Genomic DNA, 13,238 nt, shown 5'->3' with positions numbered 1-13,238 from the left:
ATAAAACCGGAAAAAGAAAAATCCCGGCTGAAGCTTTCCATAAAAAAAAACACGCATCCATGCATGCACACAGATAAGTGGCGGAGATTTGGCATGTTTTGGGAATGTATGGATATTTTACATTGTATGTGTGTGTGTGTGTGTGTGTGTGTGTGTTTATGTAGGGCTGCACCAATAGTAGTCTATTCTGTCCCTGATGCTGCTGGTATGGGTAGAGGACTTTTTCCTGATAGCTAAGGAATAGCAGCAACTGGGTACAGCAGGAGCGTGGTAGGAAACGGACACAGTCGTGTTGAGTGTCCTCAGTATGAAATGCATGCACCCGTCTTCTTGCAAAACGATGATCACTTCCTTCCGCTTCACAACCACAAATGCCATGTCCACTCGCTCCCCCCCTGAACTTCCACTGACCCGCTATCTCTCCTCAGGACAATAAAAAAACAACAACCAACCAACCCTGTTCTTAACTCCCTCCTTCCTGTGAAGGGCAGTGTCCCACTCTCATGCGCAACGTGCCGCTCTTGTGCAGTTGCCACAGCTGGACAAACTCCTCGGGCATGGCGTGGAACCATTTGTAGGGCAGGATGTTGTCGTAGTAATGGTGGCTGACCGGCTGCTCGTCCAGGCCCACAGAAAAGGGCCAGAAGCCGTAGGCGGTCACCTCTTCGCACAGCCCCAGGGCCAAGCTGGCCAGGAACAGACCCGTGGAGAGGCGCTTGGCGTGCACTTCGTGGGCTTTCCAGAATCTGCCCACCGTGCGCAGGAATTCGGGGTTGGCAAAGAGCATGGTGAGGTTGGAGGAAGTGTCCTTCAGGGCATAGTAGGCCCGCAGCGAGGGGTCCGTGCCAGGCTTCATGGAGAACGCCGGCATGTAGATGTAGCTGGAGCCGTAGACCTTCATACTGTCCACAAACGCTTTTCTCGACCACAGAAGGTTCTGAAACCTGAGAAGACCAAAGACATAAGACACATTTCTTAACAACTGAGAGTACACTTTGGACACCTGGGGCCTATCCGAAAAGTCCAATCTCCTAACCTATAAGCCTCCTTTCCTATGCCTTAACCCCTAAACGTCATCGGGGTTAAGGAGAGATGAAAGGTGCTTCCTATCGAACATAGGAAAGGACAGCACTGTTTCAAATGAATTCGACTCCACTTTTCCTAACCGACGTCATTGCGCGACGGCGAGTATTGCTGACGTGAGTCACTAGCGTGAAACTACACTATAGCCTATTCTCCGAAAATTGACCACAACAAGCGCTCGTTTGATCCATGCGTTCTTTTCATATTGATTTTAATCAGGTTGTCGCCAACAGAGTGAGAATCACTCCCATATATCCCAATTCACATGTGGAATAAAAAGAGGCTACACTTGTGTTGATGTTGAAATGAACTGCCCCCAGTAACTTCATTAAATGTGAAGTTGGTATTTTATTTTCTTATGGTGTAAATTATGTGCTACGAAAATAACTATTATGATGTTGGTCTTTTATGAGTTCTTTATTATCTTTAGCCTGTGTGTGTGTGCGTGTGTGTGTGTGTGTGTGTGGGGGGGGGGGGTATTTTGTTTTAGCCGAGTTAAATCTTCCTCTCTTCTCCTCTCTTCTGTTTTACCTCTCGTTCGTATTCGTGTAGAGTCGGTAAACTCCGGCGGTGGCCTGTTGCTTTAAATCTTGCCGCCGTAAAGGATTATGGGATACCACTATCTCCTTTCCTTTAGCATAGGTTGGTCAGGAGTAACCTATGCTAAAGGAGGGTTAAAGGATGAATCGAGGCTCCTTTCCTAAGCATTTGGAGAATTCGGATCACCTATCCGCCGAGTACTTCCGGTTCATCTCGATAGGAAAGGAAATTTCCTATGCAAAAAAAAGTTTTCGGATAGGCCCCTGGTTTCCCCAATCTGCCCCCCCCCCACCACCACCACACTTCCTTTTCTGCCCCCTACGGATGGGAAATGAGCTTCCTGTGTTGTCGAAATTTGAAACTGCAGAAACAGGTCGTATGGTCTGTATGGGCAGATCCTGCCACTAAGTTTAGCATTGAATGATCAGACGGTGAGGAAATTCTCATTTCATTCATTCATTTTACTTATGTCTTTTTATGTCTTGTGTAAATGCACTTTAAAGGTGTTCCGAGGAACTTTCAGTTTGTGTTCATTCTTGCACCCCTTTGGGTCAAAGCGGTAGTGTTTTCACAACGCAAGCTGTTGTTCCTGGGTGAGCGTACCCATGACGAAGGCATTAAGAAAAAATATAGTAGGAATTAGGCATTTAGAAAATGTTTACCGTTCAGAAAAATTTAAAAGTTCCTCGTAGCACCTTTAAATTGTCTTGTGTTTAAAGATGAAACACAAATACATGCTTTGCCTAAGGCATATTTTAATATGCTCCCTCAAATGCTTTTTTTAATCTCTTAAGTGCTATTTTCCTGTAATTGAAGAAGAAATCAACATCCCACAGTACATTCGCTCACACACAGATTCCAATTCACAGTAACAGAACTTGGAACTTGTGGGTTGGTTCACCTTTTCTCTATGATGCTGGGGTTGGCTGTCACCAGGTGGGTTTTGGTTCCCACATCGTCGACATATTCCTTTGAAAGTGGCGGAAGGTTGCACCTAAATGAACAAAACACTGTTTCGTATTAGTCAACATAGACATACAGTCACATTTTGTTGCAATGGAAAAAACAACAATCTCAAACAGCAGAAGACACACTATAAGATGAAATGACTAGGCTGAGAAGTAACTGGACCACCTTTGGCTTATCAACGCATTTACATTTTTAATAACTGGAGTTACAATGTCCCTTTACACCCGCAGCAAAGAAAGTTCCGTGACAAAGAAATTAACATTTTCCACAAGACTTTCTCTATTTCACAAACAGTGTCTCATCTTCAGTAATAATGCCAATTTAAATGGGCAGTGACATTAACCATGCTAAATGTACCGTCTGCGTTTGTGAGATGTGTTTAATTGAGCAAAATGACAATAATTGTCTCCTACGGGACTCCTACATAGTTTATCTTACTTATGACACAGCACAGATGTTATTATTCAACAGATTGCAGGAAAGGAAGTAGTGTTGTAAAAGGATTCTTTGTTTTATGTGAATGAAAAATGTCATTGTGTCATTGCTGTAGTATTTCCTCCCTCAGGGTTTATCAGCCCTGCTTTGCTTCCAAACCCTTGATAAGATCCTGCCTTAGTTTAGGATTGGCTGTCTCTGTAACTAAGTACTATCTGCCGGGCCCAGATGCTAGCTCTTCGGCCAAACAAACTGAACAGACTGCAGAGTTTTAAATAAAGAAAATAAGTCTGTTCGATGTGGTTGCCTGAAGCAGCTTGATGACCATTTCTGGAGTTGATGGGGCTTAAAATTGCCTTGTCGAAGGAGATCAATGATTACAAGACATGTTCTAATCTCTACCAGACAAAACGTGCAGTAGGCTAATGTGCACTAGCGGGTAAGAAAAAACATCTTATTTAAACAGTATTCTTTTACCCGGCTGACCCCAAATGAGAATTGTGTGTTACCAGATGGGTTGGTGCTCATTGCGCTTGTTGGTTCAAGTCTCCCAAAATCCCTCAGACCCTCCATCCATTATCATATTGCAGGGACTAGAGTAGGACTTTGGTTGGGTTGAGGATTACACCCTGGGCATGTCAATATTTGGAGCGATTTAGATTGAACAAATTCATCTGAACTGTCTTTGAACTGCGGGAGGAACCCTACACACCCGGAAGAAGCCTAAGCCTTGATTGACACAGGCTGTGCTATGAAAATACAGAAGCAAGTATTTGCTATTGAAGCTCTTCTGTTTGATGGAGCTAATTTAGCCAATGAAGTAGAAGAGCAGTGCACATTAGAGGACACACTAGCTCATACTTTGTACCACAGAGGGGCTCATATGCCTAGATACAAGGTTGATTTCGGAGCAATCTTGTATACATTAAGCATAGTTTTTGAGGGGGGGCGGGGGGGGGGGGGGGATGGGTTAGGAATCTTGATTAATCACATAACCTCAAAGCAGTTCTACAGTCATTCATAAAGTAATTTAGTTGAAGTGTCTCGGGGGGTTTAGAACATTATTACCACTGCCCAACTGGGTATGAGAAAGGAGTCTGCTAAAAGTTTTACATAGGGTCAGAAACAGCGATAATACTATACAGGCATTCAGTGGGAGGAAAACACAAAAAAGGCTTGGATCAGCAGCTTCTTTGGGTTCAAAGATTGAAAGGGAGAATTCCTTTTGATAAAACCGTTTACAAGGAAGTGCATACTTTCTTTACAAAGCACTTTTTTTGTTTTGTTTCGCACCGCAATGAAATTTAACAAAAACAGCCATTTTGACCAGTCGAGATAAAAAGGACTAAACCTACCAGTGGGGTGATAATTCACATGAGCTCGTTCTGCTTCAACACTCTGGAAGAAGCTCTCATATTCTCATGCATCTCTTTGATGACTTTCAAACCGGAAAAAAACAACTTTCATCTCATATTCATCAAATGGAGACCATTCTCTTTGTGTGAGGTCCCAGTCACCTCACATTTTTCTTTATGCGGCGTCTAGTTTGATTTAATCAAGAGAAGTGCAATCATTAAATAAATGCACTCCTTTTTATTTTGCACCGCCAGATGGATTCTTTCAGCTCCATGCCTTTGTGCTCAACCTCTTCCTTCCTCGTTTTAGCTTGCTCCTATTTTGCTTATCCAGGTCCAATATCTTTTCTCTCTCAAGTCCTTAGCTGTGGACCATTTTGTTTGCCACCATCTCTTGTCTTTCTCTCTCTCTCTTGCTCTCAGTGTATACCAGCTCTCATTAACACCTATGGTTGATTGGCTTTGGCTGCTCACTCTGGCACGTCCGATTCACAATAGGAGGAGCTGTGATGAACTCATGTACATGCAAGCACTCAATTCGGGCTTTCTTTTTTCTATTTTACATACTACATAAAATAATCTAGTTACCATGCAGTATGCATACAATCGGGACATACTTTTATTTATTAATTTAATCATAACATTGCACCTTGATCTTGCCTCTTGCTTCTATATCCGTCGCATCCCTAGTTGTTTTCATACGGAGGCTCCGTCGATGTGACGTCACTTCCGGTGCACACAGGATTGTGGGCCAGAATCAACCAAATAGCATGCTGATTTCAACATTAAAAATCTCGGCCGGATGTAGGAGACGTCCGGGTATTTTTAAGCATACTAAATCTTACCACAAGAATTGGGACAGCCTAAAGCTTTTTTCTACCATACTAAATAGCAGAAAGTATGGGTGGTGGAACGCAGGGTCACACGTTTTTTTTCTCACCGCATAATGAAGTCGGCCTGGTCAATGTCCCGACCACATTTGCTGTTCCGGAGAATGCCACCGTTGCCCACTACGGCACACTTCTTAAGGGGCAACTGCAGGGGGTTGTCCTAGGCAGAAGGGAAACATGCAGCTCTGTTAGCTTACACACAGATACAACCAGATGGATAAAAACACACAAAGCCACTTGCAGACAAGCAAATAATTATTATCTCTTGACTGAGATCCCAAAATGCAGGCAGGTGCATGAGTCACCCTCAGGGCCTACAGCTAATTTCCCATTGCAGCGCCATGTGTGGATGGACACACCAGAATAAATATATGAAGTGAGGAAGAGGACAAAAGCAAGTCGAGGTCATACAGCTCATGAATCAGATTTCATTTTGTTGTATTCTCCAATAACAAAGCCTATATTATAGATAGATGGTGATGTTGTTTAATCAGATATATTACGCAGAAATATAGACACAATCAAGCAAAGAAAAATTATGCCCTGCAAAGCAAATGCATGTGAACATTCAAAATGACAATACAGATTATTATATTCTATTTTTTTTCTAAAATGGACCGATATGACAAGAACTATTCAATAAAAGTGAACTTTATGCTAAATTTTAAATGGTGAATGTCTTTTCAGAAGACTTTTTCTGTACAGTTTATGTGCCCGGTGTTTACTATTAATGAAAGGGGCTATTTTTTTGTATTTAATCATTTTGATAAAATGTTACTTCCAATGCTTACAGTAGGTTATTAAAATGTTGTATTCATACTGCCATTAGGGTCGGCTGTGGGTGTTTCAACTGTCTATCCATTACTATTAGCTTACTATTCCAACCATTTATCTATTACTTTAAGCTAACTATTTTAACAGTTTATCTGTCTGCGAATTACTTAACTGATTTGTACATTACATCTGCTTCCTGTTACTTATAGCTAACTGCTCAGACTTTGTGTTATGGTTGCCCCCCCCCCCCCCCCCACACACACACACACACCTTAATATATGAAATTAGTTCAAATTAGTTGACCTACTCCACCATCTTCCCACACACACACCCTGGAAACGGCAGAATTAACCCCTGGGGTACAAGTAGTATCCATAGTTGGAAAGTAACTGCCTTATCATCTTGTATGGTTTACTTTACAGTATGAGAGCTGGTATGGAGAACACTAGAATACAGCACTTGAAGGCAAGAGCCAAAAAAGGCCTCTCTCTCTCCATGCCTCGGCCACATTTAAGTCAAGAGGCATGGATTAAGCCTGATGGTGGAAACAATTGAGCTCATTATTGCCCTCGAAGTGCACACACACATGCAAAGAACACACACTTACACACTGGGGAATACACACAGACACCCTTCTCTTTGCCCTCAGGGTCTCTTTTAGACCGTGACAGGAAGTTGAGTCAGAGGACAATACCCTGCTAACAGCACACCAAGGAGGGGAGGGCAGAAACAGCTAGTTGGGGCTAAAAACTTGAGGAGGGGGACACTCATTTCGGTAGCACATAGTTCAGACATTCTTTAAACGATATAATCAAATCTTTTATGAATATAAATATATAATATCTAGATCTATATCATGATTTTGGTTTGGGTTGTTTGTTATAATAGAGGGCTTAGGATCAGATTGATAAGTTGATTATTTTTTCGAAAAAATATGTCAGAAATCAGCTTAAAGCCAAAATTGTCTCAACAACGTAAAACTATCAAACTTTTACCTCTTCTTTTAAATCATAGCTTTTATCCCCAGCAAATGTTGCATGGGACAACTGATGAGGAGAACTTCATGAAGCGAACATCAGAAAAGAGCTGAAAAGGAATTCGCTATACAGTTCAGCGCACTGGATGTATGGATGCTCTGTTTGAGCCACTACTGAACTAACCTCGCAATTAACTGTCAAAGCCCTAATTGGCGCATTCCCTGGCAGGTGCTCAAATACTGTAGCTACACTGCTGCCTGCCAGTATGGTGTGGTTAGGCGGGGGCTGGACGTCTGTGTTTTCAGACCTGCAATCACAGCACTGGCAGTAGAGAAGTATGTTTGCTCTGTCCATCCAGCCTAACTACTAGCTCCCTCCTTCTAACCAGCAGTTAGGAGGAAGCGCATTGAACTGGCCACGATACAGGCTTGAAGAGGAAAGTGTGACCACACCTTGATGAAGTAGGTCATCATGCAAATGTCACATGGAGATTCTCAAAGTGTAACCACGCAAACACACTCATCCTTTTGTGTGTGTGAACGTGGATATTTAGTCACAGTTACGGAAAATGCTGCATAAAGTGAGTGGAATTTTATGATTATGTAAAAAAAGGGTTGATTTGCCTAATCGCAAACCACAGCATATCATCCTCCTCCTTCACTAGACATGCAAATATGTGCCGACACTGAGGTTTTGAGATATCTGCTACTTTGTATATTCTGCCGCTCTTAAAAAATGTAGATACCAGAAGATGTCCTTTTGTTTTTGTGAGTTTGTCGAATGTGTACAAAATAATCTTATTCAACAAACCTAGGGTGAGGGCGGAAATAATACTGTTGATTAGGGCCGCAATTAACGCTTTTAATGTTTCAATTACTTTCTCTAGTATTCGACTAAACCATTTTTATCAGTACAATGTCATAACACTGCACATTTTTTGGCATTGTTGCTTAAAAAATAATTATGAATTACCATAGTTGCACACTCATTTTTTTGATTGACTAATCAATGAATCCTCACATTGTGTTAGCTCTAATTAAGATGAACAAATATACTGAATATAGTGAATTCAGAGCTTAAACAATGTAGCTCTGTAAAACAGTGTATTTATTTTTCTCTATCACACACACGCACAAAACCCTGAATGGCCTTGAATTCTGCAGTTTAAAAAACGCACTGTGGTTCAAGCTCCACTCTCTTCAAATGCTCAAGATGCCCTCACCTCCCCCACCCCTCATGAATGAACATGCCTAGCTCAAGCCTGCAAATTAGGGTCAGATATTCATTGCATTTACTAAACAGGATATTAGGCCGCAGATGTGCATAGTGGGGCACCACGCTTTATTATTGGCCAGATATATCGGCCCTTGAAAAGGAAACCACGGCAACAGTAATTGCACACACACACACACACACACACACACACACACACACACACACACACACACACACACACACACACACACACACACAGACACAGACACATATAACTATGTAAGAAATAGCCCAGCAGCCTTTATCTATGTAAAGACGGATGCACAGAGGCGTCAAAATGTGGTCAAATGTGTTTCGCTACATGGGAGAGGAAATGCGGTGAATAACTGTGGAGGTAGAAACTTGAGGCAGATGCTCCTCCAATTAATTTACCCGAGGTTTAAATAGTCCTGCTTTAGATTAGGCCTAAGTGGAGATAAAAAGACTATCACTGCACACCAGAGATGTGTCCTCATCTGCCCGCACCTTATCAACTACCCCATTCCATGTCTCTGTCTGTAGAAAACCTTATTCACTGCACCTTGTGTGACATTAAAGAGAAAGTGAAAAAGACCTGCATCACGGAAACGACGGACATAGAGATAGATAGATGAAAGAGAAAACGCGTCTTTCATTCGTGCATGCTTTTGAAGGCATCTCTTTAAGGTGTCTTGTTGCTTTAACCGGCCACTTCCTCCCCACATCTCAATATGGACTCCCAGATTCCACTGCAGAACACTATGCCATTAATCCTCTCTCTCTCTCCTTTTAAAAGAGAGTGTGTCGGCTGTTACTGTGCAACCCTCCCCATCTGTTATTCTCTCAGTTATACTTTCCAAGAGCACTGCAGCCGCCTCTCTCTCTCTTCAAGCCTGCATGTCGCACGTCTTGTTGCAAAGGCATCTTGGCTGCTCGCTAAAGGGGTGTAACGACTAGATTCAAATCATCTTGCAAAGGGACACACAGGAGAATTTGAATCTAAACAAAACTACAATGGGGATGGCACCATTTAAAAAAAAATCCTACTACTACAAACCTGCACAAATATTCCGTGTGTCTCGTTGTTGACGGTGTGCCAGTGGTAGAACTCTCCATCGTACCACAACACCTTGCCCATCGGCGAGTTCTCCTTGGTCACCGCGAACATCTTCGGCGGGTCGCAGCACCCGGTCAGCAACTCCCTGTGTGTAGTGAAATAATACAGTAATGGTGAGTCTCTAGTCTATGGTGATCTATGGACAAAGTCATGGCCACAAATTGGATTCCACGGGACAGCTGGGACTCTGTTGAGAGGCAGGCTATGATACAATGGCAATTATGGGCCCGAGAGAACACCCAGGGTGAGAAGAGTATTAATATAACAGCACAAAAGTCCACTGGGTATATGGTCAAGAGGGTGGTCTCCACTTTCACACATTCGTTTCTTGAGATAGGTGCATAAGAGAGGGAAGAGTAAATAAATAAATAAATAAAGTAGAGATCCTGCACATTGTCTCACTCGCAAAAGGTCATTTGTTTTGGCGGCCTGATGAAGTCTACTTTCTTTTTTAGAGTTTCAGCAATGTCAACAGTCAAGCACAAGATTGTTAAATGGATGTTCAGTAAAGTGGGACTGTCCTCTGCGTTTTCACTCCTTCAACAGCGGTTAAAGGTGGTGAATATACCCTCACAATTCGCTACCTGTCCATACTGTTCGTGCACTGAAAAAAAAACTATTGTTATAACACAGTCTCGGCTCTGTAAACTGTCATGTAAACAAAGGGTACATGCAAACAAAAGGGGACCCACCATAGCTAGCAACATGCCTGTTTACAGAGCCTAGGCTGTGTATTAACACCAGCTTTTTTTCTCCAGAATTGCTGACTCCATCTTTATAAATCCTAAATCTCCAAGGGGCAAAACAAAGGATTTGAAAAAGCACAGTGACATTGAAACCATATCTCCCCAAGTGAGCATCACACCCCCACCGTCCCAGAGGGCCCTGCAGGCCGCTTCTCTGATGACCCTAATTGGATCTGCCTCTGAGAATTGTCTCCACATACAAATTGAATAAGACTTAAATAAGACCGCAATAATCCATTGTTGATCCTATTTTACCAGTCCAAATGACTGACAGCCACGAACACTGCTTGTGCTTCAGCTTCTCTAGATAACCTGCAGGATGTTGAAGGAGATGTTTCAAACCTTTCTGTGGAGACATAGGTATTTTTTTTAACGCAATAGCCTTCTTCAACTTATGATAAACTATTTTCTATTGGGTATCCATTGCCATCCTAATGACATTATGCCCATATGTTCAGGGACTCACATGGAGACAAAGGAGGTCAGAAGAACCCCCACACTGATGATACATCTGGTGCTTGAATTCATTTCAGGAAAAAACAAAAGGGAGAAAAAGGGAAATCTGAGGCTCTTAATGCAAAGTGTGTCCCTGCTGGAGCCCACTTAAAGACAGCTGGGGCCCTGTGTGTGTGTGTGTGTGAGTGTGTGTGTGTGTGTGTGTGTGTGTGTGTGTGTGTGTGTGTGTGTGTGTGTGTGAGTGTGTGTGTGTGTGTGTGTGTGTGTGTGTGTGTGTGTGTGTGTGTGTGTGTGTGTATGGGGGGGTGGGGGTGAACTGCTTCAAATCAATGCAAAGAAAGCATCAACCGAGCCATGGGGTATACGACTACGAACCTGTACAAATCGATGCCCGTCTGGTTTTTGCGCCATGCCTCCCCCTGCCTCAGCACCTCTTCCACGATGTCTTTATCTCGGGGCAGTCTGTAGCCGCCTGGATAAATGTAGAACCAGCAGAGCACCAGTACGCAGAGGGCGGCCCAAGCCGACAGCTTGCCCCGGTAACATCGCACCAACATCTTCCCACTACCCTCCTTATCCCCACCGCTGCTGCACGGCTCAAAACAACCGGCGAACGCACACCGATGCACTAAAAACGCAGGCTCAAAAGCTCAAAGCTGCTCACTCTCCGCTGCGGACCCCCGGCTCATCCCAGCAGTATAGCCTACAAGAGGGACTGTAGTAATCTATGAATGAAGCTTGCAAAGGCAGAGTCCGCGACCCGCTTGTTTGGCTCAAGCATCGGTATGGAAATCCGGTCTGTGATGAAGACGAGCAGCAGCAGTAGCGCACGCTCGGTTGCGGGCTCGTGGTGCAGTGTGTCGGGTTCTGCAGGAATCCGCCGCTCGCTGCACTACTCGGAGCATCAGCACCATCATTAAGAGCCTGGTGATTGTGAGGAATCCTGCGGGGTCCCCCTCCTCTACTCTCCTCCTCCTTCCCTCCTTCCCTCCTCCTCCTCCAAGCCCGACGTTCCAATGTAAACCCAAATCCAGAAAGGGGTCTGCGCGTGCCTCCGGGTCAAGCAGTCGGTCCACCTGGATGGATCCCCTCGCTATCTCTTTCTCTCTCCGCTGAGCTCGTCTGCTGCAGCCTTGTTGGTCTGCGGTGCAAAGTGATTGAACCGGGTCAGTCCTAATTCAGTCTCCCTCCACCTCGCCCATCTTTTTCTTGTCTACACCCCCTCCGCCTCCTTCTCTCCGCCGAGACAAAGTGTTTCTTGTGATTCTGGAGGCGTGTAAAGCGCCCCGGGAACAGCGCGCATGAAAGCGGAAGTCCACTTTCAAAATAAACACATTAGGCCTACTTCAAATTACTTCACAGGTGAGCTGACAATCCAGCTACCTAGAAAGCTTTTCTTTCATGCCTCCAGGATTAAAGGAAAAAATAACTTGAGGCCGGTCATTTCTTTAATTAGAGACACAATGGTAATATCAAAATTATTCCTTTCCTTTTATGGCCCAACAATTTGTTGTTATTCCCGCTCACTCGCTCACTTGACACTGGCTGCTGCAGGGTGAAAGTGTCTCGCTTTGGCTTCCCGCTGAGATCTGTGATGCGAAGTGCTGCCGCCCCCTGCTGGATATAGTCTGAACTGAATGAATACAAAGAGCTGGAGAATGATTGATTGTGACGGTGCTTCAGCTGCTCATAGTGTAGAACCAGTCCACACCCAAATAACCCCATCACTTGATGATTTCATGTTTCATCATAAAGTCCAGACATATTCTTACAATTTCTGCTCTAGAAAACCGAGCAGCACAAACACACTCATCACATATCGACATATATATATTTTTTTCTACCCTTTGTGATTTCCCTGTAGCCTTGAAATCCAGACCTGCCGCTAAATGTGCTGCGCCTGCCCCTATCGTTCTAGATATGGGTCTGGATTTCCAGGCTAATTGCTAATTTCCCTGCACACCAGCAGCTGAATTTCTGTGCAAATAAAGCTCTGCTGACCTCTTGTGGAGAAAAAATGAAGTGTTCAGAAACGCAGTAGTTTTGTTTACCATAAGAAAGATCTGTGTGTGTGTGTGTGGAGGAGGAGCAAAAAGGGCATATTTAGCAACACAAAATATTGAACTTTGCTGCCAGCTCTGTTTTCTCTTCGGGCTTGGGTTTGAGGGAGAAATTGGTACCTTTACATTTTCATGGAGTGCATAATGTATTTAAAAAACGTCTATATAGGAGCCACAGGAATTTACACAATGAAATTATTTCAAGGTACTCAACTCAAATCTGACACTACAGCCGCATAATAACATACACATATAAAAATAAGAACATTATGGACATATTTAGACATATACAAGCATGTAGATTCCTGCAAGGTTATTTATGTGCATTTATTTCAGTGTATAATGGATGACTAACTTCCAGCGTCATTTGTTTTAATAGACGTGTCTTCACTCCCATTATCCCTCTTGTGGAATTGTGAAGTGTGAACGCAGACCATTCATCGTTCAAGGTTGCTGTAGTGGCTTTCTATTTAGCCACTTAAAGTTGCATGTCGTCGTGCATTTTTGACGGGTGCCTTAACGCCTGAATAGCAGCAGGATCCAACTTATTGAGGTAGGCCTATGGCTTAGACAAAAAGTCCCTTCTGCACTGAACAATGTTT

General features: G+C 43.5%; 1 protein-coding gene across 1 annotated transcript; it reads right to left on the bottom strand.

Moving 5' to 3' along the window:
• Positions 1-463: 463 nt before the first annotated feature.
• st8sia1 (ST8 alpha-N-acetyl-neuraminide alpha-2,8-sialyltransferase 1) lies at positions 464-11,133 on the bottom strand (the record flags this gene model as incomplete). The annotated part of the gene is made up of 5 exons (XM_080051224.1): positions 464-944; positions 2,525-2,617; positions 5,323-5,432; positions 9,315-9,455; positions 10,948-11,133. The coding sequence occupies 5 exons, from the start codon at positions 11,131-11,133 to the stop codon at positions 464-466; spliced, it is 1,011 nt and encodes a 336-aa protein (XP_079907350.1).
• Positions 11,134-13,238: the final 2,105 nt, after the last annotated feature.

Source organism: Ammodytes marinus (genome assembly GCF_949987685.1).
Source record: "Ammodytes marinus genome assembly, chromosome: 22".
Lineage (NCBI taxonomy): Eukaryota > Metazoa > Chordata > Actinopteri > Uranoscopiformes > Ammodytidae > Ammodytes > Ammodytes marinus.
This window is presented reverse-complemented; position numbering and strand designations above follow the sequence as displayed.